This window comes from Pelobates fuscus, chromosome 6 (assembly GCF_036172605.1).
Source record: "Pelobates fuscus isolate aPelFus1 chromosome 6, aPelFus1.pri, whole genome shotgun sequence".
NCBI classification, from domain to species: Eukaryota; Metazoa; Chordata; class Amphibia; order Anura; family Pelobatidae; genus Pelobates; species Pelobates fuscus.
The window spans coordinates 201,636,229-201,661,768 of NC_086322.1; the positions used below are offsets into that span (position 1 = coordinate 201,636,229).

At 41.6% G+C, this 25,540-nt stretch overlaps 1 protein-coding gene across 1 annotated transcript in view; it reads left to right on the forward strand.

Annotated features, from left to right (window-relative positions):
- The window catches only part of CDKL2 (cyclin dependent kinase like 2), a 67,313-nt gene that overhangs the window by 38,684 nt on the left and 3,089 nt on the right, over window positions 1-25,540 (forward strand). Inside the window, exons 3-11 of the mRNA XM_063458661.1 lie at window positions 7,377-7,571; window positions 11,475-11,653; window positions 11,749-11,861; window positions 13,903-14,042; window positions 14,937-15,025; window positions 16,441-16,558; window positions 16,668-16,903; window positions 17,674-17,767; window positions 17,930-18,065. Of these exons, the coding sequence (XP_063314731.1) occupies window positions 7,377-7,571; window positions 11,475-11,653; window positions 11,749-11,861; window positions 13,903-14,042; window positions 14,937-15,025; window positions 16,441-16,558; window positions 16,668-16,903; window positions 17,674-17,767; window positions 17,930-18,065 (1,300 nt within the window). The remainder of the gene's footprint in view (window positions 1-7,376; window positions 7,572-11,474; window positions 11,654-11,748; window positions 11,862-13,902; window positions 14,043-14,936; window positions 15,026-16,440; window positions 16,559-16,667; window positions 16,904-17,673; window positions 17,768-17,929; window positions 18,066-25,540) is intronic.

The following is a 25,540-nucleotide window of genomic DNA, read 5'->3' on the forward strand; positions in this document are numbered from 1 at the left end:
TGAGAGGGTGGGGGGTAATGTGAGTGTGAGAGGGGGGGTAATGTGAGAGTGAGAGGGGGGTAATGTGAGAGTGAGAGGGGGGTAATGTGAGAGTGAGAGGGGGGGTAATGTGAGAGTGAGAGGGGGGTGAGGTTGAGGGTGGTGGGAGGGTTATGCTGAGGGTGGTGGGGGGGGTGATGCTGCGGGTGGTGGGGGGGTGATGCTGAGGGTGGTGGGGGGGTGATGCTGAGGGTGGTGGGGGGTGATGCTGAGGGTGGTGGTGGGGGGTGATGCTGAGGGTGGTGGGGGTGATGCTGAGGGTGATGCTGAGGGTGGTGGGGGTGCTGCTGAGGGTGGTGGGGGTGGTGAGGCTGAGGGTGGTGGGGGTGGTGAGGCTGAGGGTGGTGGGGGAGGTGAGGCTGAGGGTGGTGGGGGGTGGTGAGGCTGAGGGTGGTGGGGGGTGGTGAGGCTGAGGGTGGTGAGGGGTGTGATGCTGAGGGTGGTGAGGGGTGTGATGCTGAGGGTGGTGAGGGGTGTGATGCTGAGGGTGGTGAGGGTGATGCTGAGGGTGGTGGGGGTGATGCTGAGAGGGGTGGGGGGGTGAGGCTGAGAGGGGTGGGTGAGGCTGAGGGGGATGGGGATGAGGCTGAGAGGGGTGAGGCTGAGGGGGGTGATGGTGAGGGTGGTGGGGGGTGAGGCTGAGGGGGGTGGGGCGGTGATGCTGAGGGTGGTGGGGGGGTGATGCTGAGGGTGGTGGGGGGGTGATGCTGAGGGTGGTGGGTGGTGAGGGGTGATGCTGAGGGTGGTGAGGGGGGTGATGCTGAAGGTGGTGGAGGTGGTGGGGGGTGGTGAGGCTGAGGGTGGTGGGGGGTGAGGCTGAGAGGGGTGGGGGGTGAGGCTGAGGGGGTGGGGGTGAGACTGAGGGGGGTGATGCTGAGGGTGGTGGGGGTGGTGGTGAGGGTGGTGGGGGCTAGGGGTGGTGAGGCTGAGGGTGGTGGGGGTGATGGTGAGGTGGGTGGTGAGGCTGAGGGTGGTGGGGGGTGAGGGTGGTGGAGGGGTGAGGCTGAGGGTGGTGGGGGCTAGGGGTAGTGAGGCTGAGGGTGGTGGGAGGTGATGCTGAGGGTGATGGGGGGGTGATGCTGAGGGTGGTGGGTGGTGAGGGGTGATGGTGAGGGGGGTGATGCTGAAGGTGGTGGGGTGGTGGGGGGTGGTGAGGCTGAGGGTGGTGGGGAGTGAGGCGGAGAGGGGTGGGGGGGTGAGGCTGATGGGGGTGGGGGTGAGGGGGGTGATGCTGAGGGGGTGGGGGTGAGGCTGGGGGGGGGCTGGGGGTGAGACTGAGGGGGGTGATGCTGAGGGTGGTGGGGGTTAGGGGTGGTGAGGCTGAGGGTGGTGGGGGGTGATGGTGAGGGGGTGGTGGGGGGTGAGGGTGGTGGGGGGGTGAGGCTGAGGGTGGCGGGGGCTAAGGGTAGTGAGGCTGAGGGTGGTGGGAGGTGAGGCTGAGGGTGGTGGGGGGTGAGGCTGAGGGTGGTGGGGGGTGAGGCTGAGGGTGGTGGGGGTGAGGCTGAGGGGGTGATACTGAGGGGGGCTAGGGGTAGTGAGGCTGAGGGTGGTGGGAGGTGAGGCTGAGGGGGTGGGGGTGAGGCTGAGGGGGGCTGGGGGTGAGGCTGAGGGGGGCTGGGGGTGAGACTGAGGAGGGTGATGCTGAGGGTGGTGGTGAGGGTGGTGGGGGCTAGGGGTGGTGAGGCTGAGGGTGGTGGGGGTGATGGTGAGGGTGGTGGTGAGGCTTAGGGTGGTGGGGGGTGAGGGTGGTGGAGGTGAGGCTGAGGGTGGTGGGGGGTGAGGCTGAGGGGGGTGGGGGTGAGGCTGAGGGGGTGATGCTGAGGGTGGTGGGGGTGGTGGTGAGGGTGGTGGGGGGATGAGGCTGAGGGTGGTGGGGGCTAGGGATAGTGAGGCTGAGGGTGGTGGGAGGTGAGGGTGGTGGGGGGGTGAGGCTGAGGGTGGGGGGGGCTAGGGGTAGTGAGGCTGAGGGTGGTGGGAGGTGAGGCTGATGGTGGTGGGGCCTAGGGGTAGTGAGGCTGAGGGTGGTGGGAGGTGAGGCTGAGGGGGGTGGGGGTGAGGCTGAGGAGGGCTGGGGGTGAGACTGAGGGGGGTGATGCTGAGGGTGGTGGTGAGGGCTAGGGGTGGTGAGGCTGAGGGTGGTGGGAGGTGGTGGGGGGATGGTGAGGCTGGGGGTAAGGCTGAGTGTGGTGATGGTGACTGGGGGGGGTGAGGCTGAGTGTTGTGGGGGGTGATGGTGAGCCTACCTTTATTTCCCTGGTGGTCCAGTGGGCTCCCTGGTGCTCCGGTGGCCACTGCTCCCGGTCTGCAGCTCCGCAGAGCTGCAGACCGTGTAATCTCGCGAGATTTCAGAGCGTTGCCGTGGTAACCCGCGGCAACGCTCTGATTGGCCAATTCTCGCGAGTCACATGGTCTGCAGCTCTGCACACTGCGGAGCTGCAGACCAGTGTCTGCGATGGTGGCCGGGCAGCCAGGAGGGGCCTCGCACCCGGCGGCATACCGGGCAAGCCGCCGGGCCCCCTCCTGGTGTCAGGTCCTCGGTCAGTGACCGAGGACCTGACACACTCTGCCCACAGGCGGTTTAGGCGGCCGCGAGGCCCCAGCCAGCGCGAGGCCTTAGGCGGCCGCCTAAACCGCCTAATTAGAGAGCCGCCTCTGACTGCCGATATAGTATAACAATGTCAGAATGATTACATAGTTACATAGCTGAATAGAGACATGTGTTCCTCAAGTTTATCACATTTGTTTTTGCTGAAGATCCAAATGAAGGCAAAAAACCCAGTTTGAAACGCTTCCAATTTTTCAACAAACTAGGAAATTATTTCTTTACGACCCCATATTGTCAGTCAGATCTTTCCTTGGATCAAGAACCTATTACCTTACTAAGTAAAAATTATATCCCTGATTATCTTTAATAAATTAAACAACTTTCAACACTAGCCTATTAACATGTAGGAGCCTATTTATGTTTGAGCATTTTTGGCATGTTTGTTGTATTTTAATCACAGCATGGTAAGATTAGATCTCTATGATGAAAATATGTTGTTATAGAAAAAAAACCTGAAAAAGAGTACCGTAGGTATTCAAATTCCAGTTAGCATATTCTACAGAATAAAAAATCATTAGCCTAAAAAAATCATTAGCCATTGTTCTGGCATATATTTAGTAAATGTAATTGGATATCTGTTGCACTGTATTTCCCCTAGCTGTAACGTGGTTTAATTAGACATGTCTTGACATGTGGAATAGTTAAACTTCAGGTCAAAACTGAAGAGGACACAAAGACATTAACAAGTATTTTCAAGACACAGAAAAACAATGTTACTTTTGTATGCAGTGAAATCTCATAGAGAGCAATATGCTGTGATTTTAAATGGACACTATAGTCACCAAAACAACTACAGCTTATTGTATTTGTTCTGGTGAGTATAATCATACCCTTCAGGCTTTTTGCAGTAAACACTGTCTTTTCAGAGACAATGCAATGTTTACATTATAGCCTAGGGCAGGGATAGGCCCTGGCAAGGCATCATGGGAGGTGTGGTCCAAAACACCTGGAGTTCCAAAGGTTGTCTATGTCTGGCCTAGATGTGCTTCCTGGGGTAGTGCTGCACAGTGTGCATGGCCATTCAGTGTCTCCACACTCTGCATGGAGACACTGAACTTCCCTTATAAAGATGCATTGATTCAATGTATCTCTATGAGGAGATGCTGATTAGCCAGGGATGTGTTTGACTTGTGCTGGCTCTGCACCTGATCTGCCTCCTTGACAGGCTCAGCCAATCCAATGCTTTCCAAATGGGAAAGAATTGTGATTGGTTTAGATCAACACTTCTGATGATGTCAGGCAAGCAAGCAGATCAGGAGCAGAGACAGCAGCAGCAGACTGGAGTAAAAGTAAGATTTTACTATATTTAAAAGGGCAAGGGGGCTTGAGGGAACTAGATGGTGCTTTTTAACAATATATGATCAGGAATATATGTTTGTGTTCCTGACCATATAGTGTTCCTTTAAGGCAGTTGCTGTCATTATGCTATATCACTGCTCAAAGTTGAATTCTGAAAAGTGACCCAAAGTTCTAAAAGTGGACCTATCTCCATGGAAAAAACATTTGAACCTGCATACACATTCATTTGGTTACTCTTCCCCTTTTACATTTGTGCACCACTTTTTAGAACAGAACACTTTCATAATGTGTCTTCATAAAATACAAAAGGACTAAAGACCATCACAACAAAATCAGAACTGATACTATGAATAGGCTAAACATTAATTGAAATAATAGGCCAAAACCAGGAATATATGATTTCAGGAACAGAATGTGCTTATAGCTGGTTTACTATAACCAAGAAGTGATCATAAAGCCAGACAGTCTTATAAAGCTAGTTAATTAGGGATGGCTCACAGAATTAAGCCCTGCACTCATACTCCCACTACCCTTGGATGGCAGCAATGGCTATAGTATTAATCATCCCAAATACATAGTACAAAATCAAAACCTTTTACCTGTGCACCAACCCAAATATCTATGCACATTTAAATAATAAAGGTTTTTAGTATTATTCAAATGGCCATTAAAGTGTAAGCACACCTGCTGTGTCGAGGCAAACTTCTTAGGTGAGCCATTCACTAACAATTCACCTTGCTGCAAGTTAAAAATGTATTCTTACAAACCCCTACTTACTTATTAACTCAAAATAGGACACGCTAGTGTTCTTACGCTCGTCATTTCATAAACTATCATGAGTCTGGGAGAATGGGGAATCAAAGCTGTGGCCACTGGTGCCAAGTGGGGTTAGCAGTCAAAATGTTCTTAAACTTTCTTAAACTTAATAAAAAAAATTGTATGTTTTATTAATTTGATATTTTTTTTATTTATTGTGAAGTTGTATTACCTATGATGCACCATGCTTCCCTAATACACAGGCAATAAGATTAGAATGTAGTAGTACGTGAGGCATGACTGCATTGGTTAAGCTTGAATGATTGAAGCACAAACACTTTCTAAAGCACGTTGATTGCTTCATGTTCTGCATTCCCAAATGAAAGGCAGGTTTAATGAGCTGGATTCTGAAATTAGTGAAGCGAGATGAAGGATGAACATTACTTATAGAAGATTAGACCATATAACCTATTGGGTTTATTATCCACAGTCACTCCCAAGAGTACAAAGCCTGAACTTATCTTTGTATCTAAACAAGATCAGATCGCTCTACATGTACGTGATACAATACACGTATACAAGGTGGCTATTTTAACACTTCTATCACAACTCTATGATTTGCAGGTGTCCTTAAAACCAGCGATGATACTCTAACATCTTCAGCTATAATATATCTATATCAATATATGTCAAACAAAATATATAATTCATGTAAAAAAATGACTCTACACTTTTTTCAACATGGTTTAAAGATTATGAAGCATTGGAGACTCTATAAAGAAAAAAACAGGGCAAAGTGTCAATTGTAGAAGAATCAATTGTGATTGCTTATTTTGAAAAAAAAACTTCTCCAATAATATTTATCATTTACCCTATTGGGGATATCTCCTATCCTCTTTTCGATTCTTTTTAAATTATGTTGGAGACTTTACTCAGTATGGCCTATTTTCTTGACAAATGTAACTAAAAGATGTTCATAGTATAGATCCCCAGGCATGAAACAACCCGACTCCTGTATACACCATTTTTTGTAGACATTATTTTTTTTTATTCCTTATTTATCAAAATTTTCAATCAACAAAAGGCTTCCCCCCTCCTTCCGAACCCATCTTCCCAATGGGTATAAATATATCAATGGGCAATTTCACATTTGTTTTTTCTTTCATGAGGGAGAAAATATCTCTCCAAAAGGGATTCAAAACCGGACAAGTCTACCAAACATGAATCACCGGGCCCTTCAAACCACATTTTAAGGCTGAGAGGAAGATACTCGCTATTCCTTTAGGGATCAAATGCCAGCAATATGAACTACCCACTGGAGTTAACAAGGCTTTTCTCCATTCTTCCTAAGATTTTTTATAGTCATATTCACAATTTTCTGAAAGGCTAAAGACACAATTAGTCATCATAACAAAAACAGAATACCCTGCACTCAGGTCCTGCACATATGCTCCGGCCTTCCACCAAGGGGGCGCTCTGAATCCACCAATGTAGTACCAAAGAAGTAGTACGTTTAGGCTCCTAAGAGCCTTAATCATGCTTGATTAAGGCTCTTAGGAGCCGAAACATCGCACTTATTTTGGTGAGGTGGTGAAGAGTCCTTTAACATAATGATGTGCAGCAAAGTATGTTACTTTAAACTCAGGTTTCCATACTTGTTTGATTTGTTTATTTGTGTATTTGACAGTTTAAAGAAACCTCATCAACGAGGCTTGCTACGTGCAGGTCTGTGCAGTTATCACACAGATGGCATAAAATCCTTTTATGTATTGTTTTTTTTCACGTAGTAGTCTGATATAAGGGTGATGACAGAACTGATAAACTGGCATGCTAGTCATAGGCTACTAACATAAAATATATCAAACTGGCAAAGCTATAAGATTGTAACACTGCCAAATCCTTGCTTCATGAAACCTTAGCACGTTGAACTGTGCAAATTTCTCAATTTTCTTGTTGAGAGTAATGAAGTAAAATAATGAAGATCTTCCAGCTGGGATAAGGGTCAATATTCTGCCTGACAAATAACATACACTAATTAAAACACTTGAAGTACCATAGCCACTATGTGGGGCAGGATTGCTCGGGCGACCCCTTAATGAAGGGTTTGGTATTGCAAAATCTCCCATAATGCTTCTGCAGCCTTAATCTTGGCAAAGAACCAGGGGAGATTTAGTCAACAACATCTGGAGTGCCAACGATTGCCTACCCCTGCCGTAATAGTAAAATTTTTGCAAATGGCTTGACAACTAACCTGGGGACTGGCAGTAACTTCCATTTTCTTTAAAAATGCATATTAAAGATTTACTGAGTGATTTCACTATCCCTTTCAGTTAAAGCACAGCTAGGGCACACAATGCAAATGAGGAGGAGAAGACAAACATTGTTTCAGTTTTGTTCATGTTCACTGGCACAAAAGGGCAACATTTATAACAAAAGTTTAAAAGCGAGTCAAAATGGAAGGAGCCAGTTTCAGCACCAATGTGTAGATTTCTACATTTCATTTAATTTTTCAGACTTTACAAAATATGTTTCCCTAATTTAAATGATAAATAAAAATAGTATTAAAAAATTATGGAAATGATAGTTCCCCTTTAAAGAACATACTCTCTGCTTTGTACTCGGAAAATCGGTATTGTTTTGCTCTCAATAAATTAACCAATTTTTTTTTTCTCCTCAGCAATTGCGCCATGAAAATTTGGTGAATTTATTAGAAGTGTGCAAGAAGAAAAAGAGGTGGTACTTAGTTTTTGAGTTTGTTGATCGCACAGTATTGGATGAACTGGAACAATTTCCAAAAGGACTGGACTTTAGCAGAGTACGGAAGTATTTATTTCAAATCATCAGAGGAATTGGGTTTTGCCATAATCATAATGTAAGTATTATCCATTATCAGTACACTTTTTTACATACACTCATCTCATCACCACAGTTTTTTTATATTTTTGAAATTTTTCTAACTTGAAAAAAATTGCACCAATCTGTATTTTTTTTTTTTAAGGCATAACAACATACAAAAAGTAAAGGAACATGTTACTTAAAAAAAAAAAAAATACAAAGCTAATAATTATACTTAGGTATTCATTTTCTGAAATATTTAAAATTCAGAAGAAAATCCATTTGTCCGAATTCTGAATGGCACAATGGAAGTAATGAATGAATCGCAGAAAACCAAATATTTAATTTGATTTGTTAGTTAACTCTTTGTTAATTCTTATAAATAACACATACGATTGGTGCCATTATGAAGGATTATCATTTTTAAGGATGCAACTACCAAATGAGGGAGCTGTGTTTAGTTGTTAGCTCCTTAGTTTGGTAACCTTAATTATGATAATCCCACATAAGAGTACCACATTAGGGAGCTATCTTCTAAACAAATGAAAGACCAAAATTAAGAAAAGAGATTTTCTTAAAGGGCCCTCTTAGAAACTGCAATGTTTTACAATGCAGGGTTAAAAGGACATGGACACTACATCCAGACCACTTTATCAAAATGAGGTGTTCTGGATGACTATAGTGTTCATTTAATTTTGTGGGACTGTAATGCCCAAGGATACCAAAATAAGGAGCTATATACTAAACACAGCATCTTCTCCAATTTAGTATCCTTAAATATGGCAATCCCACATAAGGGTACCCATCTGATTTAGGGAGTTGTCTACTAAACACTTAAAGGACCACTATAGTCACCCAGACTACTTCAGCTCAATGAAGTGGTCTGGGTGCCAGGTCCCTCAGGTTTTAACCCTTCAGATGTAAACATAGCAGTTTCAGAGAAACTGCTATGTTTACATTGCAGGGTTAATCCAGCCTCTAGTGGCTGTCTTCCTGACAGCTGATAGAGGTGCTTCTGCGACGCTGAATGCGAAAATTACATTCAGCGTGCAGAACGTCCATAGGAAAGCATTGAGACATGCTTTCCTTTGGGCGTTTTTAAAATGCGCGTGCGGCTCTGGTCGCACATGCGCATTCCTGCTCCACTCGGGAGCTGACGTCGGAGTGGGAGGAGAGGTCACCAGCGCCGAATTAAAGTAAGCAGCCGGGTGCTGGATTAAAGTAAGTAGCTGAAGGGGTCTTAACCCCTTCAGCCCAGTGGATGGGGGGCCCTGAGGGTGTGGGGGACCTAAGGGTTATATAGTGTCAGGAAAACGAGTTTGTTTTCCTGACACTATAGTGATCCTTTAATCATCAAAATTAAGAAAAAGCCATTCTCTTTATTTTGATCTTTCAGCTGCTAAGTATATACCTCCCTAATGTTTTATCCTTATGTGGGATTGACATATTTAAGAATACCAACATTGTGAGTTATCTACTAAACACAACTCACACCCTAATTTGGTACTCTGAAATATAGCAATGCCACATAAGGGTACCACATTAGGGACTTCTCTACTTTTTTTTTTTTATTCTTTATTTTTATTGTGCAAAGAAGAAAACATTGTGCTTGTAGCACCCCGACAGTGTTGACAAGCACTACATTGACGTACAGGAATATACAGTGTCATGGCATTAGTTAAACGTGCACATTTTTTATATAACAAAAATAAAACAGGCTGATCTGCATTTCACTTGTAGCTTAGAAAGAGAGTTCGCTTGAGTTGTTAGGTAATTCAAGTGAAATTATCTATGTTTGTATATAAGCAACACAATTGTCGTGTATTATGTTTTTTAACAGGCTAGATTTTCACATTGGAGTGGTTAGATGCCGAATGCCTCGTACAGGAAATGTGTATATGCGAGGGTTATGTCATTTTAATTCTGGTGTGATTTTGAGGACAGATTTTGTATCATCTACAGGGATTATAATATGTAAAGTACACAATTAGTTCTACCCTAGAGTCTCCTTACAGGTGTGTGTCTAATTGTAGTGTAGGCGTTAAGGATACTGGCCTATACGGGCATTCCTTCGCGGTGTCAAGCTGGGTGTTTTAAACTTGAGTGACTGGCCCAGAAGAATCGAACATGAGAGGTTGGATGCTAAGCCATAGTGGGCCTGGGTTCAGGGTATTGGGAGTTATAGGTAATGTGGGCACAGTGTTGTACTCGGTTAGGGGGTTGTGAGCCTTGCTGGAGGCTTGTCGCCCGTGTCTATGGCTGCTTAATTTACCCCCATATTGCGGGGGGGGGGGGGGGGACGGAAGGAGGTAGCTCCGCTTATGATGTGCCCCTAGAGGGCTGAGGCTGTGCTCCTTCTAGCGGATAAGGTGGATTGCCCCTTCTCGTGTTTTCTCTACTTTTTAAACCACTTAAAAATTACAACATTGCATTTGTCTAAATGGAAATTCAATTTTAATTCAAAATTAAAATATCAGATGAGTTTTTTTGAAATGAGTCGAATTATGGACAAAATTTGTTTCTGACAAAATGAAATTTAGATTCGCCCAAGTTTATTTGGACAAACTGAAAATGTCAGCTGTGCAAAAGTCTACTAATAATACTGTATCATGGCTTTGTAAGATCTGGAATCCTGTTTTAGTTGAATTGGGTAGAGGAGTGGGTGATGGAATGTGGCCAATGTTCTAATATTTGGAGCATATATCATGTGATTTTTTGTTGATCAGTTATACAGACAATATTTTAATTTCAAGAATGGATATAATTATGGCGTACCTGGAGGAACCCTCAAGATATTTTGCATCTCCGTAAATGTTGATTGTACATTGGTTTTATACACAGTGCTTAAACTCAATAAACGATGAGTGAAAAAATGCACATCAATAATGTCTTAAATGAACAAACAAATAAAACTATTATCTTCACAAATGTTAAAAAAAATATATATATATTTTTGAGCATTGTTTACTGCATAGCCAACAGTTCTGAAATTGGGCTCTGGATGTATTCTTGATGGTAGGGTTGACGAGTAATATGCAAAGTAGGCACTATGTCCATTTAATCTCTTTGCATTGATTATGGTGCCTGGAGTCCCCTGGTACTGTCCCTCCACATCAACATTTCATTTTAAGAGACAGCTTCCTAGCACCACAAACAGGACAATAAGCTGTAATGTATATGGAGTTTGAAGTTTCTATCAATTACTAATGCAGAATTTGCTTGAAAAAGCCAGGTTTTGCAGAGTTAAATAGTCTCTGTATAGCAACTCTAATAGAACATTCACAGTTAAACCATGTTTGAACAGTTTAACACTATGTAAGGGTCCCTGGCTGCCCATAGTCTGGCTCTGGCCCCTTCTAGATGTGTGGCTAAAGCAGAGTTTACACACTTCCATGTAATCATACCCATTTATACCCTCAATGGGAGTTCTGATAAGCTAAAAACAGTCAGCTGACACTCTCAGCCATTCACAGCTGCCAACTGCTGCTCAGGCTAATACTTCCTCATTTGCCTAACAGCACAGAGGGGATGGGCTGCTTGGGACTTTTGTTTAGTATTGAAATGATGGCAAAAGGGAACTCCAGACACTATAACCAGATTAATTAGATAAGGCAGATACAGTGCCTGCAGTGTCCCGTTAAACAAATCTGCAGGAGCTAGCTGTAATAGTCTTCTCCTTAGGAGTAGTGAAGTCTTACACAGGAAACTAACAAGATAACAGTTCGAATCTGCATAATCTTATACTGAGAAACAGCTATGTATTATAAATATGTTCATACTGGGTTGTTACAATATATTTTATGTAGCATGCTGTATATTTTCAGATGTTCACTGTTTATCTGTTAATACTTCCTAACTGATTGGAAATTTTAATGCCAATTGACTAATGCAGTTGTCTATTACAGAGAATCAAATGTTGAATATTTTACTCTATTCCTAGATCATTCACCGTGATATTAAGCCTGAGAATATACTTGTATCACACTCTGGTATTGTAAAAGTATGTGATTTTGGATTTGCACGTACAATGGCTGCTCCAGGAGAAGTCTACACAGACTATGTGGCCACGCGGTGGTACAGGGCACCAGAGCTATTGGTTGGAGATATCAAGTATGGCAAGTAAGAAATGGAAGAAGATCTGCTGTCTGATACTAAACCGCAATGATCAGATTATATTGTTGTTATATAGTTGTTCTGTCTGTTTTTTTTTCTAGAGCTGTTGATGTGTGGGCAATTGGTTGTCTAGTAACAGAAATGATTACAGGCGAGCCTCTTTTCCCTGGAGATTCTGATATTGATCAACTCTACCATATCATTAAATGCCAAGGTAATTTCCTTCTTCTCTGTTAGAAAACATGCCTTTCTTATTTCAACAAGGGAGTATTGCACAAATTGCCACTGGTGATAAAACAATTACACTACATTTTACAAACTCAAAAGGAAATAAGACAAAAACAAAATATAAGAAAGAAAATAAAATGTACAACTTAAAAAAACTCTGATTATGATTCTAGATTAGAGCTTTCTATTTTTGCAACTTACTTGAATAGGGGCAATAATACCGGTACATAACATAAAATAACTTAACCCAGTTTACAAACAGTATTTTCACTAATTTATGATGAGTGGAACTGCTCTGCAAATTGATAGGTACATACTGTGGCTGATATCAGTTTATACACAGACTGGTTTAGTGAACTTAGTGATGTGACGTGATCAGGAGAGCTGTGATTTGCACATACACAGACTACAGATCCACTCTCTGTCAAAAAACTCAATTCCAGTGCCTTCTAAAACATCAGTTTTGCAGATATTTTGTGAATTTTGTGATGGTGCTCAGAGTAATCATGCAACTTGTGGTCTTGGGATCAAACTATCTAGCTTTACTTTGTAAGCTACCTCTACCTCTTTAATGAAAAAGGCAAGGGGAAGTAACATTGATGAGTTAAAGGGACATCCTAAACTCCATAACCACTACAGCTTATTGTAATGGGGCTAGAAAGCTGTTCTTGAGAACGTATCTTTTAAATGCTCACCATTTTTGTAATCCTTCATCACCAGCACCAGGCTCCATCGGACTGTCTATGTTTTTCTATAGCACACACATGCATAGGCTTCTTCCCTCATTCACCTAAGTGTCCTTCACTTGCAACAGATGTGCAGTGAGTGTGCACTCCTGTATGTGAAAGAGAGTGAGTTGAATTCTGTAAACATACTCACATTGATTGCTTGAATTGCTCAATGTGCAAGCTAGACTTATCTATATGATGGAGTGTGTGGGTGGAGACCAGGTAGTGGAGATGAAGATGACAATCAGAAAAATAACCAGAATTCCAACATTTCATTTTCAGAGACAGCTTCCTAGCACCACAAACAGGACAATAAGCTGTAATGTATATGGAGGTTGGAGTGTCCATGAATTACTAATGCAGAATTTTCATGAAATAGCCTTGTGTTGCAGTTAAATAGCCTCTATATTACATCTCTAATAGAACAATAATAGAACAGTAATAGAGCAGCTGGAAATGCTGGCAGAATGCTTGGTTGTATAGGGAGAGGCATTAGCAATAGAAATAGGGAAGTGATCATGCCATTGTACAGAACACTGGTGAGACCTCACTTGGAGTATTGTACGCAGTACTGGAGACCGCATCTCAAGAAGGATATTGATACTTTAGAGAGCGTTCAGAGAAGGGCTACTAAACTGGTTCATTGATTGCAGGATAAAACTTACCAGGAAAGGTTAAAGGAACTTGGAGCTTGGAGGAAAGACGAGACGGGGATATGATAGAAACATTTAAATACATAAAGGAAATCAACACAGTAAACTAGGAGACTATATTTAAAATAAGAAAAACTACCACAACAAGAGGACATAGTCTTAAAATAAAAGGGGTGAAGGTTTAGAAATAATATCAGGAAGTATTACTTTACTGAGAGGGCAGATGATGCACGGAATAGCCTTTCAGCTGAAGTGGTAGAGGTTAACACAGTAAAGGAGTTTAACCCCTTAAGGACACATGACATGTGTGACATGTCATGATTCCCTTTTATTCCAGAAGTTTGGTCCTTAAGGGGTTAAGCATGCGTGGGATAGGCATAAGGCTATCCTAGACTTAAGATAAGGCCAGGGACTAATTAAAAGTATTTAGAAAATTGGGCAGACTAGATGGGTCGAATGGTTCTTATCTGCCGTCACAGTCTATGTTGCTATGTTTCTAACAATACAAGCTAGAATATATGCTCTAATTAGCAAAGTTATAAGGATTTTTGGAAAATGAAAACACAAAGTATAGACACGAGATATGAAACACTGACAAAACCAAATTTACACTTACCAATCTCAATATTAAAATTGTATTTTATAGGTAACTTAACTCCCCGACTTCAAGAGCTGTTTTACAAAAACCCATTGTTTGTTGGCGTGACATTACCAGAAATCAAACAAGTTGAACCTCTTGAAAGGCGATATCCTGTATTCTCTCCTTTGATATTAGATTTAACCAAGGTAAAACTGGATGCTAATCATTGCTGTATTGCATTAACTAATTCTATATTTCTTATGCTTTCCAATCTTACCACACTAACTGTTTATTAAATTAAATGTCAAAAACACAAAATATAATAAGAAATGAATGCTTTATACATCACAAAATACACATTGTGTATGCTTTATACATCACAACAATCCTGCAGAGAGCTTTTCACCAGCACCCCCTGCATGGTCCTGTCAATACAGTGGGCAGGCTCGCCCCTGTCATATTTGCATATTTCCCAATGTTGGGAGGCATGTTATTATGGGATGTTGTGGTCACAAATATTCTTTTGAAGGAAAGTTTATTTTTTAAAAAACACTCTGTAAAAGTGCTGATTATAAAAAAAAATAAAAAAAAATATCATATAGAAGGCAAATTCTACGTTTTGTGAATAACCGTCTCAGATCACATGTAGCCTTGGTATTCTGAAAGTGAAGCTGATATAGGTATAATATGTGTGTCAAACTAAAATGGCTTCATTAAACAACCATGATTCGCTGTTAACTACGGTACTTAGCATTCTCAACCATGAGTTTTCTGCATAGGATGTTGATTAAATATATTATTTGTTATATTTTTCAATGAAAGTAAGAATTTATGGGCTAAAAAGGTAATGCAATGATCTGTGTATTGCTCGGTGTTTGCGAGGTCCCTTTTTGATGCCACGTAGGGAGAAAATATAGTCGACCCCAAAAAGTAACACAGATCATTGCAGAAACCTCTGAGAGGTACATTTTTACTCAATGTATTTTCTAACTTTCAGGTATGGAGTATCAGTGGCAAGGTGTGATGTATATAGCATTCATTTCTTATTATATCAGACAGTTAGATTTTTCATTGACAAAGATGATGCACTTATTTTACAGAGCTGCTTACAAATCGACCCAGACAAGAGATCGTCCTGCACCACCTTGCTGCAACATGAGCTTTTCAAGAAAGACAACTTTTCTGAAAGGTAGAAAAATGCACACATACACACAATTTCAAATTTAAGGCTAAAATAGCTGATTTTGAAAAAAATATCTGTCAGCTATGCTTCCAGTTCTGCTACTTTGGGCTAAAATGTGAAATTCACTTTGAATTCACCTTGAAACGGTGTGTTTGTATATAATTTTGGAGTTTGAGTACAGGGGTTTGTTTGTTTGTATGTATGTAATGCTTGTGTTGATTTGCAGGGTGTGTTTGCATGCTGTGTTGGTGTTTGCTGAGATGTATGCAGATCCACTACCACATACATAAATACTTACATAGATACATCCACACACAGATACACACACACACACACACACACAATGGCACACAGAGGCACACACTGGCACAAACCTTGACACACAGATACACACACTGATAGAAAGATACACACAGTCACACACAGATACACATACTGGCACACATACACACACTCAGATACACATATACCTTGACAAAGATACACACTCAGATACACACATTGACACACAGATACACGTCATAATTTATTTACAGCCACCCTCCTGTTAGCGTACTTTTGTCTGTAGGAGGGTGGTTCCTTGAGGTGCTGGCTGAGGCTTATGTGGGGCAGCAGCTCACTTGTTTCTCCTGCCTGCTCCCTCTCCCTCGCGGTGCACTCTCCTCCAGTCGACATCGTAGGGCTGGACCCCGGACTCTGGAGGGCCCATTACCAGACAAGAACGTTTTTTGCAGCAACATTGTGGTGTAACTCCCAGTACTGGGGCCCACTAGCGTTCTGTGCCCTGGTGTAGCTGCATCGGCGGTAGTTCCGCCACTGTTCCATGTCCATGTATTGTGGTTTTGTGCTACTGTTAGACATATTGAGATAGTCTTACGGTGACACTCCAGGCACTAATACACTTCACATCCTGGCTGCAGACAGTCAGGGAAACAATAAAAAGGTAGTGATACCCCTACTGTAAATCTCCCAGGGCATCCTTCTGATGCATATTGTTTTTTTTTTAGCTCAGATCATTCAGTGCTGTCACTGACTGAGCTGTGTGCACAAGTAAGGAGACATGTCTAAAGAGGCAGGCTTATGGTGCAGCATTCTGCAAAACCTGTAATGGTTTGAGTATGCAAAAATACAGCAAAACCCATCAAATGTATTAAAGTAGTATTGATGTCCAGAGTGTCCCTTTAATGCAAAAGGCACCTTATTATTTATTTATTTACTCTTTTTGAGCATTAACTATCCTGTTTATCACTATTGTGGCCTATGTTTTTTTTTTTCTGTGTTAATATTTTCAGAAAGTCCCTTATTTGTGTTTGTACCAATGACTGACTTATTAGAAACATATTCATCATATAAATAGAAATCTCCCTTTCAATGTTGCAAAAAAAAAAAAACACCTGAGAATATTTATTTCAATCTCCAAGGTTCTCTCAGGAAATCAGTGCAAAAGTGCAGAAGCTCTCGAAAGATATCCCAACGAATTTGAGGAAGAATAAAAACAGAGAACATTCTATGGGAGAAAAGAAAGCACTGGTATTACAGGCAAGTGTTTGCACCAAATATCAATTAAAGACATTTACTTCCTAATATAAAACATTGTGCATTTCAGTATATCGGTTAATTTATTTTTATATTCGTGTTGTGTAAGTAGGACTTCAACATGACCTCCAAAGCAAAAGAAACAAAACCTTTAAAGGTGAAAAATATGAAGATGGATTTAGAAAAGGATGACGGAACCTTTCATGTTACCAATTTGTATAATGGCCTAGATCGTCGCAAGAGCCCATCTGCAATGATTCCTCCAATCAGCTACAACTATACTGCAATGTCTTCTCATATGGCATCCAATCCCGGTGCAGGATCTGGCTCAGGGCATATTGCATTAAGGTACCCAACTAACAAGTTTCAACTTATTGTCAGTTTTTTCAACATGTACTTTCATTACAAAAACCTGGCTAACTGTTTGCATTTTGTTAAAAGTTTTGCCTTAAGAACTTGGAGCTACTATTCCATGTGGGCCACTTTGTGAATGCTAAGCTCTTATGAGAATACTAATTATCGTTTATTAATGCCCTCCTTACTTTTTTTTTACTCTGAGCTTACTATTGTTACTACTAAACGCAGCTCATCATTTGAAATGGACCAAACATTTACTCAAATGGCTTTAAAATGGCATGTATTTTAATAAACAAAGGCAGGTGTGACAATTTTATTCACTCATTTAAATTTGAATCATAGCATTCAAAAAACATGAAAGATGTTTAAGTTGTTTAATTTTGTTGTCTTAAACAGACATACCATTAGGTAGTCAAAGGAAATTGTAAAGTGCCCTCTACCCATTCAGGAAGGTGCAACCTGTCTTCTAGCACCTATTAATCATGTAATTATGTTTTCCTTAACTTAAATCCCTTACTAATATAGTGACCTTTGTATTTAGTCTGCTCCATACATTGATCTGTCACTGGTCTGCTGATCATGTGAACACATTGGTTTAACGCCTCTCTCTGTCCTATGTATTGCATACGTGTGAAAAAATTACGTTGATAAAATGTAGTGCTGATGAGATTCTATGTGAGTGGGGTACAACATGTGTTGGTAAAACCTCAAAATATTCTAATTCCCCATTTTCATAGACATCTTTGTATTCTTTATTATAGGGGAGAAGAAAAGAGTAAAATGTATATAAGCCCTTTGAAAAAAAGTGGAATGCCGTCTCCTAGAAATAACTACAATCAAAACCTCTCAACCTTGGTGAGTTTATAATAATACTGTTCCAACTTTATTCGAGGGTAGGTTTTGTCATTCATTGTCATTCTATTCAAGGAATACTAGTTGGTGCCAAAAAATACATAGTACAGTTTACGCACTGTTTTTATAAATATATACATATATGACATTTTTTCTTATTCTTAGGTTTCAAATGACAAGAACTCTCACCAAGTTAGCAAGAAAAAATTGGAGTTTTCCAGGATGGATACAAAATTGCCAGAGCTGAGTTATGGCCATTTTCCCGATCTAAAGGGCCCTGAGGGTGGCTTAGTTTACTCCTGTAAGTCCCTCTCTTCCTAAAGCTTTTTTGCGCTGTACGTGTTTATTATTCTGTAACTGTTCAAAATATTTATTAATATTGTTCAACCTACATGGCTCATTATTTTAGTTGCTATCCTACACCAAAGGTTTCTTTTTCTTGTCAGGTTCCTGGTTAAAGGGTAAATCTGGACAAAATATAATAGAGTTTTTTTGTTTAATGATGCCATCACTACTTTAATGTTTAACCCCTTAAGGACACATGACATGTGTGACATGTCATCATTCCCTTTTATTCCAGAAGTTTGTTCCTTAAGGGGGTTAAAGAAATATTATTATGCATGAATATGAAAAAGACATTACAATAATGTTACATGACGGGATAATGATGCTTGACAACATATTTTTAAAAACATTCTACATATCAATCGCAATCAATTTAAAACCTATCACCATTATTATATTAAAACTTAATTTTAAACTTATTTTTCACATTGCATAGTCTATAGTGGGCCAAAACATTAAAAATTTGTAAAATTATTTATTTTTCCTGTAACTTGGTTATCATCATACCAGGGGTGAGTAATTTGGGTTCATGAGTGAGTAATTTGGGTTCATGAGTAGTGCGTTGAGGTGTTAAATGTTGGATCATTTGGTTCAAGCAGCATACAGTTCCTTGATATATAATTAAATAAAACAGATATTCATGAAAGATGTTGGGCAGTTGCCTAGAGGATAACTGTATTACATAGTGCCAAGGGAGATAAAATAAAGGTAGCCTGCTTCCATCGTGGCTGGATAGGTTTTTGATATCACAAAGGGCCACATGTAGAACTTCTCCATTGCTATTTTGGCATAGAAATATCACATTATATGGAGAATTCCTGACATGCTTTTGCCTATATTTTTAAAACATTTTCAGTAGTTACCTTTTTAATTAAAAAAAAAATGTAAACTGTCATTCCTTATCTTGCTTGTGGCACTCAGTGTCAGCAAGTAGGTAATTATGCCATTTCCACTTACCTTCACACTGAAATAAAGGCAGGTAAACAAAACAGTTCTATAACAAATGTTCCACCTGTGAGGAGGGTCCAAACAACTATGGACCGTTTCACTGGTGGAGGAACACCTATTGGGACACTCCAGGGGTGTCCTGGGGCTTAACCCCTATAGTTTAGAATAATGAAAGAAAACTCAACTGCTGGAGTGAACCAGACTAGTCAAGTGTACAACTGGATATGGTGAACGAAATAATACTGATAATGTGACAAATACCGTCTAGTGAGAACACCAGTAAATAGTAGTGAAAATCTAGCCAAAATGGCTTTCCTCTATGTACAAAGAATGATGCCTATGAACCTACAGAGCTCCCGAATAGCTAACTGGCTAGTGACTTTAATAAGTAGAAAGAAATGGTCAAGTCCAGAGCTAGGGGCCCTTAGAGTAGGTATAAGTCAAATGACGAACATAGGTATCTGGGGTGCTGTCACGTCCAGCTAGACACGGTGCTTAGATCGTGCAACTGCAAGAGGGTCTATGAACTTGGTAACCAGTTTAATGTAGTATCTGGTCGGCGGTATACCAAGCGATAGTCCCACTGTCAAAGGGGGTGTCATAAATGAGTTAATGAATACTTAGCATAGATGACATAGGGAAACAGGCATGTAAATAGTACCTCCCCCTATATACAACTCGATAACTGTAACACTGAACAAATAATGGTTACAGTATATAATCGAGAGGCCCCAATTGATACTACTGAGGTATACTCAGCAGATACAAAGCGTGACCCAAACCCTAGTACAAATAGGAGGAATAAAACACACAATAAGGGTGACTACATGTGCATAACCATACTTAGTGTGTTGGTTGCCTACACATGGTGATAGAGATCCCTAAGTGAAAAATAGAGTGAGTAGAACAGAGAGCCCTTAGAGCCCGACGCGCGTTTCGGTGCTCGCTCAGATGCACCTTCGTCAGGGGCTAATTTGAGACTAGTCAGAAGTCTCCTTTTATATGTATTCAAGTCCCAGCCACTTGCTAATTGACCAATGGGACCGCCGAAAATTAGCGCCAAAAAAACCCACGTGGGCATATGCAAATGCCTTGGGTGTATGGGCCAATGACAAATCTTCTAGTCTGACGTCATCTGACGTTTTTCTTTCGTATACGCTTTTTCTTATTTACACCAGTTCATTAACCCAATGAGTACCGAGTGGAATTTGTCCTTATTAAGCTACTATAATAACGATACACATGCGGAGTTGTAGCATTTGCTACAGAGCCGTGTTACTAATCTATTCTTTAGATGTTGTAACAGGTTTCAAACCGACTTAGACCGGAGGTCCGTCTAATGTGTTGGCATATAGTGTTTTGCTTGGCTTGTCCAGCCTCAGAAAAGGGGCTGAACACAGCTACATCCCTCTGTCCGAATTGGACCCTTTAGGTGTTCAGATCGATTGGAGTGGTCCACAGCTCTTAGGATGTACCAATTGCTGAAAACCTCCACTGTATTCGGAGTGCCAGTAGTATGCTGGCGACTAGTATTCCATGATAGAGAGATCATCTCATCTTAAGTCTAAAAAGGGGTCTATTTATTTCCGAAACATCCTTACCATCTGCATCTAGGCTGGGTATTTGTCTGTGTAACAAAACTTCCCCATTGCGGATGAACTGTGGATATATTACCCTTTGTGTGCCGAAAGGTGTCAGATAAACAAACCTCTTGGTGTTATGTAGGGAATATGTAACTCCACACAGGAAACTTGTGTTGCCATAATGCATGTAAAGGGTTTTAATCCTGAACTCTATACATTGAGTGGCAGGGCTAGCAGGCAGGGCGCCGCGAACTGTACAAACACTCGCCCGTCCATGTCCACCAGGACTGATAAATAGATAATGTGCCTAGTGTTCAATTTTTTTCTACGACCATGTACTGGCGTGTTACAGGTTCAGAGGTAGATTGTTTTCCCCTATGTGTGGCGTATGAAGCATCCTATTAGGCTGAGATGCTTTGGAGTCACCACTCGCTTGGGTCATCTTGGTGTACCCTACTCCATGAGCGTACATACTATGTTGGATACCCACCCTTCTGTTACATAGGGGATGATAGAAAATTATCCCTTATTCATGTATAGATGTCTATACTATGTAAGGTGGAGATATCAGACTGTTCAGGGGCTGGGCGGTTGGTCAAAGGACTTAGAGTACGGAAATGATAGTTATAGTGATAGTTAATAGGTCTAGATATTTACAGGTATTTACAATGTATACATTTATATTAAGATTAGTAGTGATTAGTTGAGTGTGCTTTAGGGAGCTGGATGTATAAAGTCACTTCCCGGGAGGGTACGGATCATAGTATTAGTTTACAATTAGCGAGACATTCATCCGCAGATGCTGTGTATGTCCAGTATATTTGGTCTTGGGATGAAATAAGCTCGCTACCCTTAATTGGTGAGGGAAAGTTTCATATAAAGGGGGTGTAGGAGAAGCCCTCATTCAATCCATTTGGGGATAGGGTTTTTAATGTGAAGATCCAATAACTCTCTCTTTGGAGAAGTTTGGTATCAATATCACCCTTTCTGGGACCTAGCTTTATCTTTTCAATACCGTTAAAGCGTAGGCCTTGTGCTGAGCCTCCGTGTTTTAATTTCAGATGTCTAGATATGACTGTGTCGATTTGTCTCGTAGGGTTTACCGAGTTTACGTGTTCGAGAATCCGGTTCTTGAATGGTCTAAAGGTCTTCCCTACATATTTTAGATCACAGCTACATGTTAAGAGATAAACCAGGCCTGCAGTCTGGCAGTTGAAAAAGGTCTTAACTGCATGTGTCTGGGTATTCGTTGAATTTGAGAAGGTCTTAGAATTTCTACGAATAAACTTGCATGCCTTGCAGCGGCCGCATTGGAAAGTACCTTCTGCTGGGGTTTTCAGCCAAGTGCCTTCCGACTTAAGTAGTGGAAGGTGGCTGGGTACCAAGATGTCCTTGAGGTTACGTCCTCTTCTGGCTGTAAGTGAGACATATGGGGTTAGAACCTCCTTTAGGTGTTGGTCCTGGTATATGAGGGGCCAGTATCTCCCAAGGATCTGTTTTACTGGGTCCCAGCCGGAGTCAAACGTGCCGATGCACCGGATTAGGTTTCGAGGTTTGTCATTCTTCTGTTTTTCAATCAGGAGTGTTTCACGTTCAGTCATTATGGCTCTCTTATAGGCGGATTTGAGACACCTATTGGAATAGCCTTTGATTTTGAACTGCGCCCTTAGGATCTTAGCTTTACATTTAAATTCTTCAAGAGTAGAACAATTGCGTCTGACGCGCAGGTATTGGCCTGTCGGTATACCCTTTTTAAGAGTGCTGGGGTGATGGCTTTGCCAATTCAGGAAGTTGTTCGTGGCTGTAGGCTTCCTGAAGAGGGTAGTGGAGATACATTGTTCATTCTCCATAGTTTGTAATGTTAGGTCCAAGAAATTTATATGTTTTCCGCCTATCTCGTATGTAAACTTGAGGTTCAAATTGTTTACATTGAGTGCTTTCACAAACTCTTCGAAGTATTCATTTGTACCTGTCCAGATGATCAGCACGTCATCTATATAACGTTTCCACATTTTAATGTGGTTATGGTAGTTTGCAAATTCTTGACCGAACACTACGTTATATTCCCACCACCCCAGGTGGAGGTTTGCATATGAAGGGGCACAAGTTGTCCCCATAGCAGTCCCTCTCACCTGGTGGTAGTATGTGCCTTCAAACAGAAAATAGTTGTGCATTAACACGAACTGTAAGAGTTGCAGCACAAAAAGGTTATGTTGTTGTAACGATGGATCTCGTGTCTGGAGAAACCATTGTATGTTGTTAAGGCCTATTTTGTGGGGGATAGAGCTATATAACCCTTCAACATCAAGGCTACATAGTTTCGCCTCGGGAGGTAATGTCAGGTCATGTAGTACTTTCTACAAAACAAACTTTAAAAGTACTACATGACCTGACATTACCTCCCGAGGCGAAACTATGTAGCCTTGATGTTGAAGGGTTATATAGCTCTATCTCCCACAAAATAGGCCTTAACAACATACAATGGTTTCTCCAGACACGAGATCCATCGTTACAACAACATAACCTTTTTGTGCTGCAACTCTTACAGTTCGTGTTAATGCACAACTATTTTCTGTTTGAAGGCACATACTACCACCAGGTGAGAGGGACTGCTATGGGGACAACTTGTGCCCCTTCATATGCAAACCTCCACCTGGGGTGGTGGGAATATAACGTAGTGTTCGGTCAAGAATTTGCAAACTACCATAACCACATTAAAATGTGGAAACGTTATATAGATGACGTGCTGATCATCTGGACAGGTACAAATGAATACTTCGAAGAGTTTGTGAAAGCACTCAATGTAAACAATTTGAACCTCAAGTTTACATACGAGATAGGCGGAAAACATATAAATTTCTTGGACCTAACATTACAAACTATGGAGAATGAACAATGTATCTCCACTACCCTCTTCAGGAAGCCTACAGCCACGAACAACTTCCTGAATTGGCAAAGCCATCACCCCAGCACTCTTAAAAAGGGTATACCGACAGGCCAATACCTGCGCGTCAGACGCAATTGTTCTACTCTTGAAGAATTTAAATGTAAAGCTAAGATCCTAAGGGCGCAGTTCAAAATCAAAGGCTATTCCAATAGGTGTCTCAAATCCGCCTATAAGAGAGCCATAATGACTGAACGTGAAACACTCCTGATTGAAAAACAGAAGAATGACAAACCTCGAAACCTAATCCGGTGCATCGGCACGTTTGACTCCGGCTGGGACCCAGTAAAACAGATCCTTGGGAGATACTGGCCCCTCATATACCAGGACCAACACCTAAAGGAGGTTCTAACCCCATATGTCTCACTTACAGCCAGAAGAGGACGTAACCTCAAGGACATCTTGGTACCCAGCCACCTTCCACTACTTAAGTCGGAAGGCACTTGGCTGAAAACCCCAGCAGAAGGTACTTTCCAATGCGGCCGCTGCAAGGCATGCAAGTTTATTCGTAGAAATTCTAAGACCTTCTCAAATTCAACGAATACCCAGACACATGCAGTTAAGACCTTTTTCAACTGCCAGACTGCAGGCCTGGTTTATCTCTTAACATGTAGCTGTGATCTAAAATATGTAGGGAAGACCTTTAGACCATTCAAGAACCGGATTCTCGAACACGTAAACTCGGTAAACCCTACGAGACAAATCGACACAGTCATATCTAGACATCTGAAATTAAAACACGGAGGCTCAGCACAAGGCCTACGCTTTAACGGTATTGAAAAGATAAAGCTAGGTCCCAGAAAGGGTGATATTGATACCAAACTTCTCCAAAGAGAGAGTTATTGGATCTTCACATTAAAAACCCTATCCCCAAATGGATTGAATGAGGGCTTCTCCTACACCCCCTTTATATGAAACTTTCCCTCACCAATTAAGGGTAGCGAGCTTATTTCATCCCAAGACCAAATATACTGGACATACACAGCATCTGCGGATGAATGTCTCGCTAATTGTAAACTAATACTATGATCCGTACCCTCCCGGGAAGTGACTTTATACATCCAGCTCCCTAAAGCACGCTCAACTAATCACTACTAATCTTAATATAAATGTATACATTGTAAATACCTGTAAATATCTAGACCTATTAACTATCACTATAACTATCATTTCCGTACTCTAAGTCCTTTGACCAACCGCCCAGCCCCTGAACAGTCTGATATCTCCACCTTACATAGTATAGACATCTATACATGAATAAGGGATAATTTTCTATCATCCCCTATGTAACAGAAGGGTGGGTATCCAACATAGTATGTACGCTCATGGAGTAGGGTACACCAAGATGACCCAAGCGAGTGGTGACTCCAAAGCATCTCAGCCTAATAGGATGCTTCATACGCCACACATAGGGGAAAACAATCTACCTCTGAACCTGTAACACGCCAGTACATGGTCGTAGAAAAAATTGAACACTAGGCACATTATCTATTTATCAGTCCTGGTGGACATGGACGGGCGAGTGTTTGTACAGTTCGCGGCGCCCTGCCTGCTAGCCCTGCCACTCAATGTATAGAGTTCAGGATTAAAACCCTTTACATGCATTATGGCAACACAAGTTTCCTGTGTGGAGTTACATATTCCCTACATAACACCAAGAGGTTTGTTTATCTGACACCTTTCGGCACACAAAGGGTAATATATCCACAGTTCATCCGCAATGGGGAAGTTTTGTTACACAGACAAATACCCAGCCTAGATGCAGATGGTAAGGATGTTTCGGAAATAAATAGACCCCTTTTTAGACTTAAGATGAGATGATCTCTCTATCATGGAATACTAGTCGCCAGCATACTACTGGCACTCCGAATACAGTGGAGGTTTTCAGCAATTGGTACATCCTAAGAGCTGTGGACCACTCCAATCGATCTGAACACCTAAAGGGTCCAATTCGGA